This window comes from Octopus bimaculoides, chromosome 13, assembly GCF_046866305.1.
Source record: "Octopus bimaculoides isolate indiv1 chromosome 13, ASM4686630v1, whole genome shotgun sequence".
Taxonomy (NCBI): domain Eukaryota; kingdom Metazoa; phylum Mollusca; class Cephalopoda; order Octopoda; family Octopodidae; genus Octopus; species Octopus bimaculoides.
In genome coordinates, this window is record NC_142940.1 from 5446211 (window position 1) to 5471173 (window position 24963).

Below are 24963 nucleotides of genomic sequence, written 5' to 3' on the forward strand. Positions count from 1 at the left end.
ACATATATATATGCACATATACATACATCCACACATACATACTTTTATATATACATATATATATATATATATATATATATATATATATATATATATATATACACATACAAGATGCAAAGCTAACACATTTACATATCCACATTCACACATATATATATATATACAAATATGTATAAATATAAATATATACTTTCATGTCTATATATACATACATGTATTTGTATAAACATATACATATACATATATGTATATATATCTGTGTATATATAATGTATGCATGTGCATATATATATATGCTTATATAAATGTTTGTGTGTATATATATATATATATATATATACACACACACACACATACATCTATATATACATGTATGTATATATACACACACACATTCATACATAAGCATACATACACAAACATATACACACAACTTCATGTTTTTAAGCTTATTAGAAAAATAAAAAAATTAATATATTTAGCAACTTGTTTGCTGTTTTAGAATTTTTCATATTAGGAACATATTTTCTTAATTTGTTTAATATTTTATTTATATATATATTATTATTGTTGTTTATTTTTTTGTTTCAACATTTCTGAATGAGGAAAGTAGTTGTTTACATCACTTTAATATTTAATTGCGGCTTTCACTCATCAATTTTAATTAATTCTTATCTAACCAATGTGAAATAATTATTAGCATATAATAAATTATATTATATAATTACTTCCAAATATAGGGAGAAGCTGAAATAAAGAAAAAGTAATAAAAAAAGAATGTAAGAGAATCTGTGGAAGTGTGAGTTATAGAAACTGAATTAAAAGGTATTAGTCTGCAAGTATATATGAAGTTCATAAGTTACAAATGATGGGGACGATGAAGATAATATACATTAATTAAAATTTCATTGTAATGCTAGTAATTAGAAAATCTGTGGCTTTTAATAAGTAGATAATTAGGCAATGAAAATATAATATCTATCATAGAGTAAATTGTAATGTATCTAATGCTTCTGTGTTTTAATAGAGATGCTATGGATATATACATGTGAATATATTACATATTGTGTTATATGTTATCAATGGGGTTCATGTACAGATGAAGAAATGTTCACACTGATGTTTACGCATACTATAGCTTTGACTGGAATGATACCTTCTGACTGTGGTTTCAATGATCATTCAGGTGTATATATGTATATGCATTATATATATTGTGTATATGTGTCAACATAGTGTGTATGCTTCACACACATACATATATATATATATATATGGTTTATATATATATAATATAATATATATATATATATATATATATATATATATATATATATATATATATATATATATATATATATATATATATATATATGCATACATACATGCATACATGGATGGAGTGATCATTCAGTGTAAAGTTTGGATGTTTTCATATATAACTAGATATAAAGATAAATATTAATATGTGTGCATGTGCATGCATGTGTTCAAGTGTGTGTGTGTGTGTGTGTGTGAATATGTTTATATGCATTTTTTACTTGTTGATTGTTTTTTATGTAAAAGGATTAAGTCACACAGTCATCACTTGAAGATTAATGTGTAGAATTAAATAAACATGGAGCATTTTTTTATTTCGATAACTCTACCTTGAATTCACCTTGATATCAAACTGATCATCGTGGATCTAATTAAATAACCATTAGGATTAGTCATTTGTTTAATAGCTCAAGAAACCAACAGCAACCAAATACAGCGTGCATATGTTGTGGTCCCAACCCATCATTTGTGCATATATGGACAAATTTAAAAGTCTCACAGATAAGTTTTAACCTGGCTCTCACACCATTTAGCAGTCAGAGAGAACATGAAACAATTGTAAGAGGGATATAAATAATGAGTTCTTCTTTGATTAAGCTAACAGCAAGGGCCATGAGAGAAATTTTAACAAAGTAAGTCTGCACTTGGATCACAAGGGATTTCCTCTCAAAATTTAAGGGGCTTTCAGTTCTGTGTTTTGTTGTCTGTTGTGAAGCTGGGGGCCCATTGGATATTCATACAGGACCCTCTTTGGCTGTACAGTCTCCAGATCAATGTACTGCCTCTATTCATTTCTTATACGTCCTGTTTTATGGGTATTGGTAACAGAGAAGTAATATGTTGTGACATTCATTCATGACCTACACCTAGGTATTTCTCACTGAGTTATGAACTCCCAGGTTTGTAGGTAATGTGCAAATGAGGAAACAAGAAAGAGAGAAAGAAATAAAAAAAGCAGGAATTTAGAATGAATAAATAAAACAATAAAAATGAAAGCATTGTAAGGATGGTAAGAATGGTTCCATGTGCAACAGAAGCAAACATGTCAAACCTGGTAAATATGAAGAAATGCATGCACATACACATGTATATACATATAAACATACATGCATGAATAAATACATGTATAAACTTGTGATAACCATCTCATATGAAACATCAGAGGATCATTGTATAAAAGGATACTCTTAATTCAGAAGAAATTTTATTTTGAAGTTTTCCCTTTTCTAAGGGTTTACTGTATGCCCCTTCACAAATCTCTGCCCTTCATGTACGTACATTATGATACATCAAACAAAGAACAACTCCTTGACATTAATAAATGGCAACAATAGGAATAATATAATAGCAACAAGAAAACTATAATGACATTCTTTAATATATATAAAGACAACTTAACTTATCCTTAGGTACATATATATATATGAACTTGATGCATATATATTAATTTTCATCATAAAACTTCACTGAAAATGTCACCAAATCTATTGTAACAATTACGCATCGTTTAGTTAAAATATGTCGTGTGCTTATGTGAATATGAAAGATATAATGAAAGACCTGTTTCAAGCATTTGTGTGTGAATGCTTTTGCTAAGGTTCTGTAGCCTTTTGTCTTGTGAAATTTCAAACCTATGGTAGATTGGTGCATAGACAATGTTAGGTTAACACTGAAATCTAGTGACTTTAAAAAAAAGAAAACCTCTTGAGGATAAACGACTTTAAACTAATTTAAATATAAAAGAAAGTATCTAAGATTAACCTAAACCTAATATTTAACCAGCTGTATAATATATAAACCCTTGGAATCTATGAGTGTTTTATATGTTAAGGAACATTCAAATTTAACAATAATTTGATTTACCAAAATGATATTTTTTTTATTTTTATATATTTTCTTTTGTAAACTATCTAAAATTATTCATGTAATTTGCTCTTCGGAAATCAAAAAACGTAAGGCACCGTAGAAACTAGTTATAATTTAATTTTCAGTTGTTGTAGTTTTAAATTCTAGCAAAGTTTTCATAAATAGAGAAACTACCAGAAAATTTTTAAAACTTATATTTAAATTAACAAGTGAGAGGAAAAGGAAAATTAATGAGCTTCCATACATTTGAGAGATATTAGAAAACTGGGAAGAATTATTTTGAAGCTAACGAGCTTTAAAATATGTTTCTTTACAGTGAGCCAGTTAACTTGATTGCTTGTGGTGGTAGGGAATCAAAAGACAGCCATCCAGAAATTGAGGTTCTATATAACTGAAGTGTATGGATGCCAATGGCAGTATATGGTGGAGACAGTCAAGCTTTGAAGAGATTGATTCTTTAAAATTATCAAAAAACATCCAAACTTCTTTGTATTTGATCTTTAATTCTCATACACTCATACATACATTTCATCATTCTACATATATATATATATATATATATATATATATATATATATATATATATATATATATATATAATGATAAAGTTACAATGTTATTTTATAAATTCAAACTCTTGAAAACTTGAAATTATCTGATAAGGAAGGCTGTGGATTGCGTATTAATAAATTCAGCTGTGTTGAGATAAGTTCCATCAAAGCTTGATGCTAACTGTATAGAGTCCATTAATTTTCTCAAAATCCATCACATTGTTTGATTTAAAAATTATGGGAAAATCTTGAAATTTTTTTTTTCCACAGAATTTCAGAAATTTTTTGAAGTACTTTTGAATAAGTAGATATGAAGTTTATTTGACATTACAGAAAAAGAGAGAGAGAGAGAGAGAGAGAGAGAGAGAGATAAAGAAAAGGAGAAATAGTTCCAACACTAAAACTGATTCCAGCTCTTCTTTTCATGTTGCAGCCAAGTTTTGCCAAAGTAAATACAACTTTAGAATTATTTCTACAATTCAATGTGAAGTGGTGGCATGGAAAAAGTACCGTACTCCTTCTGGTCTCTCTATTCTTCAAAAACACTTCATACATAATTAGAAAAATAACAGCAATTGTTTTAGAAAAATAATTAGAAAAAATAATGTACCATAATAATATTAATTACTCTGGAGAATTTAGTTTCATTTTTTTTTCTAGTTCCAAAGCTTTCTACACTTCTGAGATTTCATGGATATATACAAGGCATTAATATTCAGTATTTACCTTTTTCTCCATCAGGAGTTGATAAGTACCAGATATATACTGAGGGATCATTTCAGTTAGCTATATTTCCTCATAAATTCTCATGTCAATGTAAGAAATTATGATTATTGATATTATTTCTCATATTCCAAACCAGAGTTTTTTAATAATTTCCATGAATGGTATCTACAAGAGTGACATAAAAGCCTCCCATATTTTACAGGGCCAGTCGTGTGGCACTAATAAAGTTAGACAGGTGATAATGATGCTTACCTGTAGTTAATCTATCGTTTTTGTCAAGAATTTGTATACTATGGATTTGCTGCGAAAGTATTTGCCAACCTTTGTAATGTGGGATTTTTTTTTTTTTGTCACACTCTGTACAATTTTACTTTCAATGGAATTGTTTCAGCTAATACAGCCACTGGAATAATGAAAGAACAACTGCATAAATGTTGTGCCCCTATTTATCACATTACTTCATTAATTAAGAAATTTTTATTAAGAAATTGTTATCCTTGTTGCTATTAGTGTCCACGTAGCCTCTTTGATGATGGAAACAAAATAGTTTATCAGAAGTTGTGTGGAAGATTTGGTGCTATAACAGCAACCATTTTAGCAATTTTTGTTACATAGGTGATATAAATCTTAGCCTGTGCCCCCCTGTGCCACAGCATTCATGTATAGTAACCAAAACATTAGATATAGAAATTGCAGTATATACAGAGTTAATACAAAGTAACTTCAACAATAATTAGTGAAATTACTTACAGCAAAGTTCATAAAATGCTTTTAAAAATGATTTAATACAGAGGGCAAAATACTTGTCCAACTAAAAATTATTTCGTTAAAATTAATGAACTTTTAGCTGTACAGAGCCAAATTATTTTTTAAATAATTAGAATCATATTCGATACGGTCTGATAAAAAATCTTCATGTGAAAAATAGAAAAAAAAGACACACTTTCTCTTTAAGTGAAAAAATTTTTCTCCTGAAAGTATATGAATCGGTGAGTGAGCACAATTCATAGATTTTGATCCCCAAAATTACAAATTATCAAAAACAAAGAAGAAAGAAAGAAAAAGAAAGAAAATCTGGCAGATCAGTCATAAAATTGAAATAAAAACAGATTTTATAAAGTATGAAAGTGAGATATTAAGATATATTCATATTCAGATTTGGTGATATTTTTTTACACCTAGTCACATGACCACGTAGATAAATATGATAAAGAATTTAGTTGTTTTTTTTTTTAAATTCAACTTCCACAAAATAACATACATACATTCACAAATATAGATCAGTAGCGTCACCAATATTCACAGTTTTCTTTTTGTCTATTTATGAAATCTTCTCCTGTTGTATTCTTTAAAATTATGTTATATTATTACATTTATCGATTTTTTATTGTTTATTTTTTTTTTTACTAATTACTTTTCTTAGTTATTGTTCTTTATTAATTTTTTTCATTTTGTTTTTCAAGATAAAAATGCTAAAATGGCTTCAAACGTTCTGTACTAAAATTCCTTACAATGTAAACTCTATCTTCCCCCTCTCCTATCCCCCTTTCTCTATCTCTCTTTCCATTTCCTTCTCCATCTCTTTCTCTCTCTCTCTCTCTTCCCCTTCTCTCAATCTCTCATTTCTACTAATTGATATATCATGGGTCATTCAAATGTAAGAAAAGAAAAACATTAAACAACAACAAAAGAAATTTAAAATAAATATAAAAGAAAAATTAAACCAATAAATAAAATAAAAATAAAACTTTAAAAAACTTATGTTCTTGACTTAAAACATTACAACTATCCTAAAGTTTTAATTGCTGAGAAAAGTATGTATATATATATATATATATATATATATATATATATATACATATATGTTTATATATATATGTATATATATGTACATATATATATATATATATATATATATGCATATATATATATATATATTTACAAGCATATATAGATGGAAATGTATATACATACACACATATGAACACACAAACACAATATATTGATATATGTGTGTATAGATATATACATATATATGCATATATATATATATATATATATATATATATATATATATATATATATATATATATATATATATATATATATATATATATATATATATATATATACATACATATATATATATGTATATATATGTATATGCATATATATGTATATATATATATGAATATATGTATGTATATATATATATGTATATATACACATATATATGTATGTATGTATGCATGTATGTATATATATATGATTGAAAGTTTGATTGCAAGTTCAGTCACTTTTTCAAATTGTTCTCAATTGTTATTGCTATCAAATGTACATATTTGGCTGATTTTAAAGCAAAGAAATAAAATTAAAATGTAATTATTTGTATATCGTCTTATGTTTTTATTTATCTTAATTTCTTGTTTGTTTGCTTCTGAAAATTTGCTTGAGAAAAACATTGACAAATTGTTGTTACTGTCGTTGTTATTGTTGTATAGCTCTTCGTGGCCATTGAGGAGCACGACCTTGATGTGTAAATAGACAACTGAATACTCAGCAATGACTTAGAAATCCCTTTTCTAAATAAATAGCTATTAGATATGAGATGTGTGCTGCATTAAACCAGACGAAATATCATTCACCCAGGATTTGAAGAATGATTCAGTTATTGCCACCGCATATTACTTTCAAGAAGAATTATAGCCTGGCACTGATCTGATCATGCCGTTGAAAAGTTTGCTTACTAACAACGTGGTTTCAGGTACAATATCACATTAGGCAATTGTTTTCTACTATAGTCTTGGGCAAAACAAAGCCTTGGATTTTTCCAAACTTTTGTCAATGAAACAAACCTAAAATTCGTCGTTTGCAACATCGGAAATGATGAATAGAAGAACATAAACATCGAGAACGCATATTTTTCAGACAGGAATTCACAAACTCATTTTCTGCTCACAAATATCAGCCGGTTCTTGGCTAATATTCGTGAACCATAATTTGAATATTTTCACGGCAAAAACCAGTTCAGAAATTCTCTCTTTCTTCTACTGGTTTCCCCACTTTGAAGTAATGCGTGCCCTGTATCAACGATATAGAGCAGTCTGAAGTCGTAAAGAGTAGCTGCATCGATGTTGCTCCTTTCAAAATCCATTGGAATGAATGCAACGTGTTCCTCCGTCGCTGATCCTCACCTTTCGCTAGCAACGTCCTAAAATTCTACCGAATCAAATTAAGACACGAGTGAATTCGTTTTCGCTGCCGTTTGGAGCGAGAGAAAGAGAGAGAGAGAGAGAGAGAGAGAGAGAGAGAGAGAGAGAGAGAGAGAGAGGGAGAGAGAGAGAGAGAGAGAGCCATAATAGTTCTTGATTATTTTGGCTGTGATCGAACAATTATAAGTTCGACTCATTGATATTATTTTGTAGAACTTTATGCAAACGGTGTTAATCTACCCTTCACACGCACGCATGCACGCCCCCCCCCCCCACACACACACACATCTGATTGATCCTAGCAATTTGTAACAAAACAGAATCAGTGTTTCGGAGTTTGTTTTCTTTTGCGTTTATTGTGTTCTGACAACATGAACGAAAGCTACAATTCCGGCCTCCTCAGGTGACAAGAGCTGCAATATCTGACCACGTTGTTGAACGGTGACAAAGACCAAGAAACAATGGTTTTTTAACGTAAGTACAAGTCCTGAAATTTCGGGAAATAGAAACTGTAAATCGTATCGACTGCTACATCTGGTGAAATAAAAAAACAAAGTTGACCTCGGTGAAAATTAAATTCAGAACGCAAAGGCCTACCATCCTTACAAGAAGTGCAAAAAATCGTGTTAACTGGAACGACTCATATACTGAGAAGAGCATTATCGCTGTGAAAACAACATGCATTCATGAATTTATTTTTTTTTTTTTTTTTTAAATACATATTTTACCTGTGAATTTGCGTGTGTAAACTGGGAATGCATACAATGAGCTTCTCTGCCCTAGGTGTACGGAAAACACTCGGCGAGAAATGGAAGAAATTTTGAAGAAAGAAGAAAAAAAACAACATAATAATAATAATAACAAAGACCTGGAAATAGAGATAACTCGAATGTGGAATCTAAAAACAGAAACAATTCCTATCATAGTAGGTGCCTTAGGTATAATTAAAAAATATTCAGACAAATACATAACAAAAATACCAGGACTTACAAATATATATAACATACAGAAAATTGCACTACTGGGTACTGCACACATTCTACGCAAAACACTTTCAATACAGTAAACATAAGAGCACCACAGCAAACCACAGCACATACCCAAGGCGCACAGGGCTGCGCTCGGTAGTGAAGTGAAAGCACGTTATAAAAATAAAACTACTGAATAATAATAATAATAATAATAATAATGCTGGTGGCTTTCTCGTCGAAGACGACGTATGCGTGTCCAGCTTTTACCGAACGACCTGCAGAGATGATTTGCTTGTAGGGATCAAATGTTCTTGCCGTACATTAATTAGCTCCTTCCCTCCATCAAATCGACGTTACCTGAACAGGTGAACGGTGTACCACGTGTCAGGTGTCAAAGTGATCGCAGAGCAACGTGAGAGGAAATGTTCTGCTCAAGGACAGAACTCACCACCCGGTCTAGGAACTCAAACCACGAACTAGCGATCGTGAGTGCAACACCATAACCACTGGGCCATGGTTGCAAACTTTGACACAAGGCCAGAAGATTGGGTGAGGCAGCTCAAGTGCCTTCTATTATTGTCTCGGACCTTCTGAATGGATTTGGTAGATGGAAAGTAAAAGAAGCCCGTTACATATATATATACATATATATATATACATATATACATATATACATATATGTATGTATGTATATATATATATATATATGTACATATATGTATGTGTGCGCGCGTGTGTGTGTGCGTGTGTATATATATATATATATCTATATATATATATAACACAGATGGGTTATGTACCTTTATTCCATTTGATCCTGAAAATTATATATGTATATAAATATATATATATATATATATATATATATATATATATATAGAGAGAGAGAGAGAGAGAGAGAGAGAGAGAGAGAGAGAGAGAGATAGAGAGAGAGAGAAAGAGATGAAGACAGAGAGGGAGAGAGAGAAAGATGTATTTCATAACGCTGAAATTTTAAAGCGAATCAAAAATCTGAATAAACTAAGGGAAACGACTCTTAAATGATACATGTATGAGTTATTTCCCGTCGATATGATCATCGAGCGGGACTAATTACCTGGAAGCTGGAGAAAGTATGTATATATCTGTCTGTCTGTCTGTATGTATGTATGTATGCATGTGTCGAGATAAGAAAAGCTGCAACAGCTTTTGGTAGACTCACCAAAAGAGCATGAAATAGCAGGATGCTCACAGTGAAAACCAAAATCAGGATCTATGGAGCATGCATACTGAGCACCGTTCTCTAGTGATCGGAGACCTGGACACGATATACGGGACAAAGGAGAGGAAAACTCAGTGACTTTCATCTGAGATGCTTGCGCAAGATCCTTGGCATTACTTGGTAAGACAAAGTAGCCAACACAGAGGTCTTGAAACAGGCAGCACTTCCGAGCGTTACAACTATTCTGTGCAAAAGGAAACGAAGACATCTAGGATATGTGAAGCAGATTGATGACAGCAGAATTTGTAAACAGCTGTTATATGTCGAGTTGGTTCAAGCTAGCAGACCCAGATGGCGACTAAAGCTGATATTTAAGGGCACATGTAAGAGTATCCAGACCAAGTGTCACATTGATACAGATTTAGGGGATGTCAGCTGAGGACAGAGCAGCATGGAAAACCTCGGGAGTCAACAAAGGAGTCAAACAGCTTGAAGAAGAAAACATCCTGGTCCTCGAAACAAAACGCCAAAGAAAGAAAGACAACCCGGCGTTGCCCTGCAGCACCTTCCTTGCTTACAGATTTTGCAGCAAAACTTGTTCATCAGACATTGGAAGGATCAGCCATGAGAGGAGTTGCAGGAAGAGTAAAAATAACAGAAAAATGCTTGTGAAAAGATATCAACTGAAATAGAAATATCAGAAGGTAATATCTATCAACCACTAAAAGTAAATGTTGCGTTACAACACAGAATATTGCATTATTTACTGTAAGAGAGCCTCTTGGATGGACTTGTGGTACATAGAATCACTCATGATATCCTGTAGTAGCCTTAGAAAACTGATTTATCAGCTTTGAAATTTAAGGGAAATCAGTCAGTTTTTATTTTCAAACTTATTTATTGTAAAATATCAACATTGACAATTTAGAAAAATAAATAAATAAAACTAAAATTCCACAATATATTCGAAGAAATAATGGTTTCCTGTTGTTGTTTTTTTTTTGTTGTTTTTTGTTCAATGCATTTTTTTTTTAATTTTAAAACTACATCAGGTTTTCCAGTTATTCAAATCTTCAAATGTTTTTATCCTTTGGTTCTGGCAGAAGCAGCAACAACGAGCCAGATATAACTGAAAGAATGCCGTAGAAACTCAAAGGAAACCATTTGGCATAGGATGAGAGTTGAAGAATGAAGGGTGCAAATATGCTGCCGAAACGGGCAGCCATTGAAGCTACCCCCAAAGCATTCGTTCTGAAAAAAGAAACAAAAAATATTCAGGTTAATGCTGACATTTTTCTAGCAAAACTCGACTTTATTTAAATACATGGAGAACTTTCTACCTTTCTACGTTTTTGCTTTATATATATATATATATATATATATATATATATATATATATATATATATATATATATATATATATGGGAGAATATACAAATAATAACAACAGACGAGGACAGGTGGTGTAAATAACAAAAGTATATATTAGTATGACGCTCGGGAATACGGAAAGTCTTTGACGTTTCGAGCTACGCTCTTCAACAGAAAGAATACGGAGACAAGGAGAAAAACACGGAGAAAGTTTCAGCAATTGAACTGTGACCATGCTGGGACACCGACTCGAAGGGGTTTAGCCGAACGAATTGACCTCTGTACTGATTTATAAGCTTAGTGTTTATTCTATCGGTCTCTTTTGCGAACCGCTAAGTCCTACGGATGTAAACAACCAGCACCCGTGTCAAGCGGTGGTGGTGGACAAGCAAAAACAAAAAGACACACACACACACATACATGTATGTTGATAGGTTCCAGACTGACATAATTCGGGAAGAAATTTCGTGCAGCTTTTGTTGTGACAATTTTCTTAGTCACAAATTCTGTTGATTTCTGACAAAAGAAATAAACATTATCTTTTATTTAGAGGGTGTCAACATATTAGAAATCGGGTGGCCACCGACCCTGTGATTTGATGAGTAAATCGTACAGAATCAATTCAATGAAATGGGGTGGTAGGTTATAAAATACATGTGTTTGATAGAGACAGTGTTGCAGCAACAGTAAGTTGCACACCACAAACAATCTGCTTTCATATCTTAAGGCATTTACATATTCGTGCCCACTCCACAAAAGACAGAAAAGTTTCTTTAAAAAAAAAGGTCTGAACAACACTTACCTAACAACGGTTGGGAAAATTTCAGCTGTTAAGAGATAAATGGCATTAAATGCAGCAGTGATTCCAAACTTTCCCAGAACAACCAGCATCAAAGGAAACCAGAATGAACCTTAAATAAAATTAGTTTTGTTAGTACAACATACCTCTATAATTGCAGTATGCTTTATTCATCGGAAGCTTTAGTTCCAAATTAAAAACAGATTGGGCATTGTAATTACCAACAGTGTTAAGACAAATATATATTTGGTTGTAAACAGATGAGGTTTGAAGTTTTAACACTTCATTTGCAAAAGAAAGTGAATTACATACACATTACATTTCCTCATTTTCATGAATTTCTGAGATTAAAACACGTGTTGGATCATTAGTGTCCGAAACTGAGAAACAGTTTGTTTTTTATGAGTGAGTGTATGATAAAAAGAAGTCCCCTCCCCACCTCATTAAGAGAAATATGACGTAACGTCTTTTGATAAGATAACTGAACCAAATGAATATTCAATACAGGACAGCTAATGTAGAAAAAGAAAATTTCCCTTTGAATTTGAATTAATAATATATCGACATTTCACGCCAGTATTCGCCGATGCTTTCACCTACACTGCAGGACGTTTCCCTTACAAAGTTGCGATGGAGACTCTACACTTTTCTTCCATGCATTTCAAGTGGTACAGTTCATTTTTTAGTTTTGAATTTTATCAATGAGTTGGTTGTGCACACCCTCCAGTTACTATACTATAACAGATGTTATATCAGTTACTTCCCCATTAATTGTACGAGTGTACATAATTTCATTGTACATTAGAAACGTGTGTCAATATTAGAAAAAGTTATCCTTTGGTACAAAGCTTTCTCCCCGATGTTCTTCATGATTTAGCAATTCGCATCTAAAATCTAGTTTACAAACTTGGTGTTAGTAAGGAAGGGTTGTGATGCAAAACAATGTCTTTTAGGGGAAATAAAACAAATGCTCGATACTGATTGATTTAGATAACTGGTTCGTAAAACGTAATTAATTTCAAACGTTTTTAAGTAATAAAATACCATCGTTGTCGTTTTGACGTCAACGTTTCCAAGCTTGCATAGGTCAGACGCGATTTGTTGTCGCCATTCGTTTCCCATCAAGGTAATATTTCCTCATGGCTGGACGTGTTTTCACTGAATATACGAACCGAATGACATCGCTTCTATGATGGTGACATTCTTTTACAACAATCACGTGATTCCATGACAAAGACAGACAGATACACAAACACACACACTCATACATACATTTATACGACAGATTGATTGATTAATGGATAGATACCTTCGGTTGTAAAATTTGAAACGATGCAACATAGTCCACTAAACATCATGAAGAAACTAATAGGCTTCCGGTGACCAAAACGTATAAACAAATAGTAACAGCAGAGAGAGGCGGGTAACTCGACGGCTAACATCACAAGAAAATTTATGGAGCGGTTTCCAGCCATATCAACGGAATTAAGGGTTATTCCATAGTAGACCATACTCATCACAAACCTGGAAAATAAAAACAATACAATACACAAAACAAATATCTGCAAACAAAGATGCGTTCTTTACATAACTATTGCTTTTTGTTGAGTTTGTCTTTTGAGATTAGAAAATATTTCGGATGGATTTTTCTACTAAACACCTATTTATATTCCGTATTAGAGCTATTTGTGTTACGCGTGTGTGTGTGTGTGTGTGTGTGTGTGTGTGTGTGTGTGTGTGTGTGTGTGTGTGTGTGTGTGTGTGAAGGAATGTGTGTGTGTGTGAGTGTGAGGGAAAGAGTGTGTGTGCGCGTGTGTGTGTATGAGTGTATGTGAGCATATATATGTATATATATGCACATATGTACATATATGCCCCCGTACATAAATAGGCACAGACATGGCTTAGGCGTAGATTTGTCTGTGTGGTTAAACAGCTTGCTTTTCAATCACGCGGTTTGGGGCTCAGTTCTGCTGCGCGGCACCTTGGCCAAGTACCTTCTGCAATAGCTCTCGGCCGACCAATGCCTTGTGAGTGAATTTGGTTGGCGGAAACCGCATGAAAGCTCGTGATATATGTATATGAGATTTTTTTCAGAGCCTTTGAGATAAAATCGCTTTCCACAATTAATGGTAATAAAATTTTGAGAGGGACACATCTGTTTTCCGCGTTCAAAAGCTTAAACTAGTTGATCAAACATACAGAAGAAATAATTCTAAACTTTGATATCAAGAAATGTTACTCAGTTAATGGGTCTCACCTCAACCGCAAGACGGATTGCTTGCAATCAGACATCTAAGACAATCCTTTCTACTGTAGGAAAAAGATCTGTAATTTTGGGGAAAGTGGCCAGCAGATTAGAGCTGATTAGAGCTGATTAGAGCTGATTAGAGCGAACCCAACTCTCAGCTGGCACTTGATTTATCGATCCCTAAAGGATGAAAGACAAAGTCAACTTCGGCGAAATTTGAGCTCAGAACATAAAGATGGACGAAATGCTAGGCATTTTGTCCGGCGCTCTAACGATTTTGTCAACTCGCCTCCTATAACAACTAAGAAAATAGTAAGCAGATAATAAACCAAGCGAAGCAAACATTGGTTTCAAATATAAGCACAATGCTAACAGTTTCTGGGGAGGGTTTTTAAGGCGACTACATCGACTCCAGTGTTTAACTGGTACTTATTTTATCGACTCTGATAGGATGAAAGGCGAAGTCTAGCTCGGTGGAATTTGAGCCCAGTGCATACAGACTGACGAAACACCGCTAAGCGTTTTTTCCTGTGTGCTAACGACTGCCAGATTGCTGCCTCACACATCAAAGAAAATAGTAAATAAATAATCACCAAGAGAAGCATATATTAATTGTGATCGATGCCAGATAGAATGTTTTAAACAAATCAATGAAAGTATAATTTTTTTCTCTGGGTGATTTTCTTTCGTCGTCCAAATTATCTTGAGAATCAATTTGTTCAAAGGATTTTACATCATTTGTGAAAAAAACAATCCACTCCTGAGGATGAATTTTATTTTGCTTTATCATTTTTCGGAGAATTATTTTTGCTTCTGCAAACCTTTTTCTTCCAATAAGCCATCTCGGAGATTCAGGAATGAATCTGGAATATACAAAATAAAAGACAGGAGTTCGAATATAAAGAAAAATTATTAAATGAATGAATAAATAAATACTACACTTAAAAAATAAGCACGGGAGTCGATCGTTCGATTAAACTCTTCAACGCGTTGCCTCAGCATGGCCGCAGTCCAATGATTGAAACAGATAAAAGATATACGATAGCGAATGTATTCGTTGTTGTCGCTGCTGTTGCTGTTGCTCTTGTTGTTGTTGTTGTTGTTGTTGTTGTTGTTGCTATTGTTGTTGTTGTTGTTGTTGTTGTTGTTCGTGTTGATGTTGGTACAAATATACTTTCTAGTTTTCTTTGAAGAGTTTGGTTCTTAAAGTTAGTTGCTGGCAATTTGAGGGATTTATTCTATTCATAAGTGTTAGAAAAATGTGAACTAAAAGAACTACGCAAAAATATACTCGACTCACCTCCAACCGCAAACACTAATCATTGGTAGCAGACACACAGTCAATTCGAAATAATGCCAATCAGGGATTGCATAGGCTAACCCTGATAAAATCATGGAAACCGATGTAAAAATACACATATAACCAAAATTTACAACTGTCCGTGAATTTGTAGTCGCAAATTCTAACACTGAAATTTTAAAAAAGAAAAAATTAAGCAAAATATAATATAATATAATATAATATAATATAATATAATATGAAATATAATAATTAGCAGCTTTTGAATAATTGCAAAATGGTGAAAATGAATTGTTATGGAATAAGGGATTATGAGAACGAGGTAATTATAGCGTTCAGTTTAATTGACAACATTCAGGGACACCAACATAACGAAGTTTACATCAGCAAAGAAACATACTTTATCACAAAATTTAAACCTCTTTTGAATTCCGCCACCACAGATAGAACTACAATAAGAATTTAGACCATTCCCATCACTACTGCTACGACCACAACAGGTCACTTTTAGGTCATTTGACCATTAAAGAAAATTCCATGAACAATTTACTGTGGCACAGCACACCTGTTTTTTTCTTTACTTTCTCCTTCTCCCACCACTTTCCCTACTCTTCCTCCTTCATCTTCTCTAAATTTCTTCCTTCTTCATCTTCTCTTTCAACTCCTTCTTCTTCTTCTTCTTCTTCTTCTTCTTCTTCTTCTTCTTCTTCTTCTTCTTCTTCTTCTTCTTCTTCTTCTTCTTCTTCTCCTGCTTCTCAATACATCAATCTACTGGTTACATATCCATGACGTTTTGCAGATTTCATCTGCCAGCTGCGAATATTACAGCCATTACGTAATATCGAGCTCCCAGAAACAGATGCCGAGTTAAAAAAAAAGTATAGATTCTCCTCAGAGTCTTCTATGTCTTTTATACTCCATATAAAAATTTATTTTTCAATATATACAAACATCTATATGTATGTATGTATGTATGTATGTATGTATGTATGTATATATATATATATATATATATATATATATATATATATATATAAAGCTTAATCGTTTTTATCTGCATCACTATCTCTCTGAGAGAAATATGTGTATATGTATGCACATACGCAAACATCTAGGCACACACACACACAGACCAAGAAGTAAACATATTAAAGAAAGAACTTACTTATTGTATAGAAGGTAATTGAAGTGCCAATATGGCTAAGAGCTTGAAGACTATAGAGAATCATAAGAATGGCCAACAATGGTACGAAGATTTTACCAAGTCCACAGACAGTTACAAATATGAGTGCCCAAAGCAGCATGGTTTTCCTGCCAAATCTATACGAAAAGAGAAATGCAATCTGTATTATTTATTTGAAAACTGAATGAAAATTTCATTAAAAAATTAATTGTTAATCAACGATGATATAAAATATCTACAAATACAAGATTGAGTTGTTCTATTAATTAGCAGAAACGTTTGCACACCGGGCGAAATTCTTAGCGGTATTTCGTCTGCCGCTACGTTCTGAGTTCAAATTCCGCCGAGGTCGACTTTGCTTTCATCCTTTTCGGGGTCGATAAATTAAGTACCTGTTGCATACTGGATCGATCTAATCGACTGGCCCACTCCCCAAAAATTTCAAGCAGGAGAAGTGTTAGCACGCCGGGCAAAATGCTTAGTGGCATTTTGGACTTCTTTCCTTTTAGAGTTAAATTTTGCCTTTCATCCTTTGGTGGTGGGGGGAGGTCGATAAAATAAGTACCAGTGGAGCACTGGGAACGATTTAGTCAATTTAATCTCTTTCCCGAAATTGTTGGCTTTGTGCCAAAATTTGAAAACTGTTTCTTACTGGGGCATGAAATGCTGGAAGTGTGCAAAGAAATGTGAAGTTGTGATATTCATATTTTTTTTTATATGTCTATTAGCAAGCATATGAAGTAATAAATTTCCATTTGAGCATTCGAGGTGGGGGAAATGAAACCATAACTTCTTCGCCTGATGATTGAGTTTTCTGTGATGTGGAAATTATTCGAAATAAAGAATTCTAGTAAAATGTACAAATCAGAAGAATGTCAAGTTTCAACAGTATAAACTGGATATACATTTGATATGATTTATTGAAATATCTCTTACCTGTCAGATAAAATACCAAATACAATACAGCCACAAAGATAACCAGCAAAATAAACTGATTGCAAAGTGGATTTTAACCATTTCCTTTCGCATACCAAATCAAACTGTAAGAAAATGAAAAATAAAAATTGTCAATAATGTTACAAACTGAAAAATATTATTAAATTTTGTTTAATTTCAATATGGATCATTTGTCTTAGAATCTATTTAAATTATGCTTTAATATAATGAGAATATCGATTAATTAGCAATATCGTATTTGTTCGTATTCCATTCAATGATTTAGCAGGAGAAAATTTGGCTCAGTATTTTAGTTAATCAGCCCGGTAATGAGACATCGGTTAAACACAACGAGTTAACTTGAGATAATTGTATCCTTTTTAACAATTATTTACACACGCGCGCACACATTTTTGAAGAATCATACTGCCAACAAACACACGCTCTGACTGTGATCTACTTCAGTTTCAGTTACATTATCAGAATTTTTTTACCGTACACTTTTGCAAGTAATGTTGTCAGAATTATCATCTCTGTGTTGATGTAAGTATGTTGCCATGCCACTGTTTACTGTATGGAAAGACCCAGACCTAATGCAATGTACTCTCGATATGTCGACATCATAAACATTGTACTTAAAACAACGCTACAGGGTGACACACAGGAAATACAAAACAAACATTCGATGGAAGACATCAAACACATAGTAAACTCCGCCGATCAGAACATCAAGATAACCATCGACTTCACGTCCAGACACTCTAATAAAGACCACCTGTTGTAGATACCGGACTATGGTTAGCAATTATAGATGACATGAAGCAACTATTCCATTTATAGTATGTGTGCACACGCCCGTATATGTGAGTATGATCCTTTCACTAATGTCCATACTTATACATATTTGTTTACAGGAATCGATTCACTCACCTCGCTTACAATTGTAGAAAACTCCTCCGTCAGAAATTTCCGTCCATAAGAACACTGTAGTTTAGATGAATTACTTGGTGGTGTTGTATAATATGTCCCAGTGAAACTATTGTTATATACAGAACATTGATCGTCGCCGTCTGGTCGAAGCATTTGTAAATATTCATTCTCTGTAAGATTTGCAGGAATTGTCGAAGCATTAAAGTTTGGTGGGTAGCATAAGAAGGGAACATTTCCAGTGGAAAACGTTATACTCATTGCTGTTATTACTGAAAATATCTTTGAAACTAATATATAAGTGTACAACCTACGCTGATACGGTCCAAAAACACTACATTTTTCTAAAAGCTGTATAATACCCTTTTCTGATATATCTGGAAAAAAAGAAATATGAATATTATAAATTATGTGAGGTATACTGTAATACTCGATTTAAAAATAAAAGTTGTTTCTGATTAAATATTAATTATAAAAGTCAAACTGAAAAGAATACATCAAGATTTTTTATGTCATGTATCCCACCACAAGTCCCTGCCCCAAATCATTCTTGAGAGAGGGCGAAAGAGAGGCAGACAGAATATCCTGATTTGGCAACATTGAGGACTGGATAGGTCACAACATTGCGAACCTGCTACGCATGACAGAACGGAAACCGGTGACGACAGCTGACTATGAAAGCGTCCAATGTGACACGTCAACGACTGGCTGCACCACTGAAGGGATCTTGATGGTGATGATGATAAGGAAACAGATTATCTTTAAAAATCCTTTCTACTATAGGGACACGGCCTGAAATTTGTTGGGAGGGGACTGGTCGATTATACCGACCCCAGTACGCAACTGGTGCTTAATTTACCAACCCCAAAAGGATGAAAGGCAAAGTTGACCTCGGTGAATTTCGAACTCAATGGGAAAATGGAGGAAATGCTGCTAAACACTTTGGCCGGCGCTACATCGATTCTGACAGCCCACCTCCTTCCGAGACTAGATGTATGATGATGTCAAAAAATTGGTGTTTTAGCCTTGTTTATATATCTACCACATAGCTTGCATATCTTAAATCATATCTTGATGCTGTATGACTGAGATCCCGGTTGACAGGCCCCTGCTATTTAAACATAAAGCCCTGTTGACAGGCCCCGGATATTGAATAAATTAACACTTGCGGGATGCAAATTAGTAGCTTCAGAGAACTGAAGCTATTGGAATTGTTTACTTTATAAGCAAATTGGTTGTTTGATGACTGGAGCTGGTCAAATTCATGTATGCCTAGTTACTGATATGATCAAAAGAGTGCTGGAAAAAATACTTTTCGTACTTTGTAGCGACATTTTGTGCAGTTTATAGTGATAATTACTCCCTTATAATACTAAATGTTCTCTTAGATATCTAATTATTCTTTTTCTTTAAATGAATAAAGAATCAGTTAAATCATATGCAGTACAAATATGACTCAGCCAGCAAAAATCAGAGCCAAGAATTTGTTGGTTTAACGCATGAACGACATTGGAAGGTGTATGTGAATTATTTTTTATCAAATTCAAGTTTGAACTATAAAATGAAAAACGTTTTTACGTGTATCCTCCAGTTCTTTGTTCGCCTCAACTGGATGTATTATAGATTCAGCCATGTTAAAAACAGATTTCCTGAAATCTCTCTTCAAATTTGCGTTTCTCTTCTCCCAGGAGAATGCTTGAAAAGAAAAATAGAAAAACATCAACAGAAGAGTAATATTATTCAAGTTTATTCACAATATAAACATATTCAAAACCAAGGCTTATTCTTCTATATTTCTAGCAAAAATAAGATACTCTATTTCCATCAGTGTCCTTTTAAATTAAGACACTCTCAATAGAAATTGAAACTATCTTCCACGCAAGTACGAATACAGTAAAATTAGTTAGTGGGGATGAAAATGCACCTGATTTTTTAAACGATTATAGTCTTACAAATTGTTTTATAAATTTATTTATTATAATACCATACCGGTTTCAGCAATTCTTTATTGTTTTTCAATGGTAAATAAGGAAAAAAAAAAAGATTAACGTGTCAAAGTAAGTAAATGCACAGAAGAAAATTTCATAGCGATACGCGATGCTCAAAAATCAAATCCAGGCATTCAATAAATTTCACATTTATACGAAATAATAAAAATTCAAATGTTCGATAAATTTCATAAGAATAATACACGAGTAAGAGTTCAATAGGTTTCAAAGCAATAAATTATATTAGCATATAAATACGATGAGGATTTTGGAAATTAGAAAAAAATAATTTATAATTTCTGTCGAGTTGTGTGGAGTAAAAAATGTTGATCGTTTGTTTCATTGGGATGCCACATACTGTGACACCTTCTCCGGCAGCAACTTGGTGTTGTCGGCTACCTGTCCATACTCCGCTGCATCCCGGGATGAGAAAAACAAACTGTCAAAGCATCGGCCGCTCTCGGACAGGTTTATAGTCAAGCCGGTGGCAGTTGAGAACTTCAACGTTCTTAGCGCCTGGACGATATCCCTGTTCACTGCTATTGGGGTGTTATTATAAATATCATTTATTCCCCGAAGAGCTCCAAATTTATTATACCCGTTCTCATTATTATTATTATTATTATCATTATTATTATTACTATTACTACTACTACTACACTTATAGTTATTACCACAACCACTATCACAACTATTCACAACAGTACATCGTGTTTTGTTGTTATTGTTATTTTTGTTATATGAATTGTGAAGAGGCGCCGAGCAGGCAGAATCGTTAGCACACTGGGCAAAATGCTTATCGGCATTTCGTCCGTCTTCACGTTCTGAGTTCAAATTCCGCCGAGGTCGACTTGACCTTTCATCTTTTCGAGATCGATGAAATAAATACCAGTTAAGCACTGGGGTTGATGTAATCGACTAGCTCCCACCACAAAATTTCAGGCCTTGTGCCTATAGTAGAAAGGATTATTATATAAATTGTTACATCTATGTTGGTTATTCTTTATATTATTATTTGCTATCCGCAAGTGCAAGCCCCGTGAGTCAGGGTGGCTGTTCCAGCGCATCTTCCTTGCCATCTTCCGGAGCAATTTTATCTGTTGGGTGGGGGGTCATGAGAAATGTGGAACTATGAAAGAAGAAAGTGGCTTTTACTTTTGTCAGCCTGGAATTGTCCCCATTCTTTGATGAGCAAATGAAAATAAAACGAAAAAATAGAAATTTGAAATCTAATAATATAGGCATCAAATTTAATCGCTGCAGCTGTTATAGTTGCTGTTGTGTCTTCGTATGCAGTGAGTATTGAGGGAGAATCGTAGCAGGAATAACAGTAACAGGACAGTAGCAGGTCTAACAGTTACACACAAAAGGTTGACGAACTCAGTTTCAACTTAGCAGCTTTGCACGAACTACCAGATGCCTGGGATGCTGACTGAAAGTAGAGAAAGTGAGTTTTGCTTCTGCTCTTGTTAGGGTTAATGCTATTACTGTTGTTGGGGAGTTCTTAATAATTTTAAAACGGTTAATTGCGGAATGTTATCAGCTAGATTCTATGAAGGATTCTAATATACGAGGTAGCATCGAGTGGCTGTATGGTAAGTAGCTTGCTTACCAACCACATGGTTCCGGGTTCAGTCCCACTGCGTAGCACTTTGGGTGAGTGTCTTCTACTATAGCCTCGAGCCGACCAAAGCCTTGAGTGGATTTGGTAATCATTTGTATTTATTATATCATCGAACGCACGCGTCCATTTGCAAGTAAATTTCAACTTTATATTTCTGACGCGACTCTTCTATCTATCTATCTATCTATCTATCTATCTATCCCTATCTATCTTCTTACCTATCTTCCTCTCCCGCCCTGCTTCGTTCTGCTGTCCGTGCTTCTACCCTTTACTGCTATACGTATCTCTCTCTTCCTCTTCCCTTGTCTCTTGTCCTATTTCCTCCCTCTACCAATCCTCTCTGCTCACATGTGACTTCTGGTCACTTCTCTCTTTCTCACTCCAGCCAGCTTAAAGGCGAGACGTAGCTACTATCTCTCCGTCCAGCTTCGTCATTTCACTAGCGTTTAATATCCCACGCGTTTGGCCGTACGGCTTTTTAATGTTGTTTTCACTGTCCAATTTTTCCTGTCTTGGTTTGTTTTTGCCACCTTGGATTCCTCTGTTTAGTGGGTTAATCCACTACTCAGGAAGAAACTATTCTAAGAGTTCGCCCTGCCTTATCTTCGAAACGCCTGGTTTTAGAATAGAGGCAACTGATGAAGTATTAATTCCAAGTGGCTTGTTTGTTTTCCTGTGTTCGTTCTGTTGTCTGTAAACAAAGTCCGTTTTGTTTTTATGTTCCCGTTCATTTCTCTAACGTCCTGTACCCGAATATGCATCTATATATACATGTAGATGTAGGTATGTACATATATGTATGTTTACATGCATATGCTTATATATCATTTGTATTTATTATATCATCGAACGCACGTGTCCATTTGCAAGTAAGTTTCAACTATATATACATACATACATATATATATATATATATATATATATATATATATATATATATATATATGTATGTATGTATGTATGTATGTATGTATGTATGTACGTATGCGTATATGTTTGTGTGTCTGTGTTTGTCCCCCCAACTAAATCGGCTAAATAACCGATAGAATAAGTCCTGGGGTCGATTTGTTCGAGTAAAGGCGCTGCTGCAACATGGCCACAGTTAAAATGACTGAACAAGTAAAAGACTAAAAAGAATACACAGATGCATATATGTGTGTGATTGTGCTTGTTTCGCTTGTTTCCGTAACTTGACGGTCCGGCAAAAAATCCTGATTAAGTACTGGGTCAACTTGTTCAAAGCGACAGCCCAGCTTGATCACTGTCCAATGACTGAAACAAGTAAAGGATAAGCGGTGTGTGTGTGTGTGTGTGTGTGTGTGTGTGTGTGTGTGTGTGTGTGTGTGTGTGTGTGTGTGTGTGTATCTGTATGTGTTTATATATGTGTTTATATATATGTGCTTGTGGATTTGGCGCATTAACAATATAGCATAATGCAGTTTCACCAGCTAACATTTTTTTTTATACCCGTTTTAATCCTTTTTTTTTTTAATCCATTTTTTTAATCCCCCCTTTTTAGGCGCTGAACATCCAAAACGGCTGATATCACTATTAACAGATTAAATTTAATAAGCATTTGGGTCTGTTATATGTGTAATGTTACCAATAACTAACAAAGATTAATACATCCTATAAATATAAAGACTCGTCTTCAACATCTCTCAGACAATAACGTTGCTTCCGCTTGTATGTGCGAGTGTGCTGAAAAGTTTCTGGCTTTACGGGTCTCGTGAAAGGCCTGGTTGGAGTCCCAACCTTCCTAATTCTTTTACAGAGATTAGAAAAGCCGAAGAGCCGCTGCAAAACGCGTGTGAATCTGAGAGGGAAATATGTTGAAATATGTTGAATAAAACCATAATCAACTGATCCACCTGTATTTTCTTTTGCCCAAAGCCAGGAAATTTTCAGCGCCCTCTCGGATATGCGTTTGTGCGTGAGTGTGTATGTGTGTGTTTCTGTTTGTCTACGTTTTTATATGTGTTGAAACAAAATTTAGATGTATATAAATAAAGGTGGATTTGATACAATTTTTCTCAATGATATCATTCATGTTAAGTAATATTTTTCCTCATTCAAATTAAAACAGAGTTCCATACTAACAAAGAAATATTTACTTACCTGTTCAGTTCCTGACTGAAAACCAACTATCTGAACGTTCTCTATTCATCTATCAGACTGTAATTCGTTTCCCTGCTTCTACCTGTCTTCTAGATTTAATATGATTATTAAATATAAGCTTGCTGCCTCGGTGTCAGTGGTTTCAGATTTCGAATGAATTCTGCAATATATGTGCATGCGTCTGTGTGAGTCTGTCATATTTATGTTTGTGTATCTGTCAGCTTTATATGTATGCCTGTCCGTGATTATATGCATGTATATATTTATGTGAATGTCTGTATCGGCGTGTGTTTTTGTCTTTTCGAGAATTTATGACATCACATGATGTTTCATGGTGATGAGTAAAGCTATAAATACCCATTTAAGATCTTTACTGTGAGATGACTATCACTTCATTAGCTTTATTATAGCAAATACTAACAAACCCATGGAATAATAAGGGCACCACGTCACACAAAACAAGAAATGAAGCCAAATTGATCAATCTTATTGAACATATTCAATAATGAATTCCTGCATTACTACGGCACTCCATCAGTTATGACGACGAGGGTTCCAGTTGATCCAATCAGCCTCAAATCTCTGTTATAAACGAAAGACACATTGGCTACTGAAATTA

At 33.6% G+C, this 24963-nt stretch overlaps 1 protein-coding gene across 3 annotated transcripts; it reads right to left on the reverse strand.

Moving 5' to 3' along the window:
- Positions 1-10725: 10725 nt before the first annotated feature.
- On the reverse strand, positions 10726-24481 carry LOC106872415 (organic cation transporter protein). 3 transcript variants are annotated; one of them, XM_052972311.2, is made up of 10 exons: positions 24345-24481; positions 20193-20309; positions 18618-18991; positions 17688-17791; positions 16734-16888; positions 15569-15737; positions 14862-15131; positions 13327-13541; positions 12021-12129; positions 10726-11098 (listed from the first exon to the last, which is right to left on the reverse strand). In XM_052972311.2, exons 2-10 carry the CDS (start codon positions 20245-20247, stop codon positions 10921-10923), a joined length of 1629 nt encoding a protein of 542 aa, XP_052828271.2. In that variant the 5' UTR covers positions 20248-20309; positions 24345-24481; the 3' UTR covers positions 10726-10920. The 3 variants fall into 3 exon arrangements, with proteins under 3 accessions (XP_052828271.2, XP_014774897.3, XP_089217558.1); XM_014919411.3 differs by lacking the exon at positions 24345-24481 and having other exon boundaries at positions 20193-20470; XM_089361432.1 differs by lacking the exons at positions 12021-12129; positions 24345-24481 and having other exon boundaries at positions 10935-11098; positions 20193-20473.
- Positions 24482-24963: the final 482 nt, after the last annotated feature.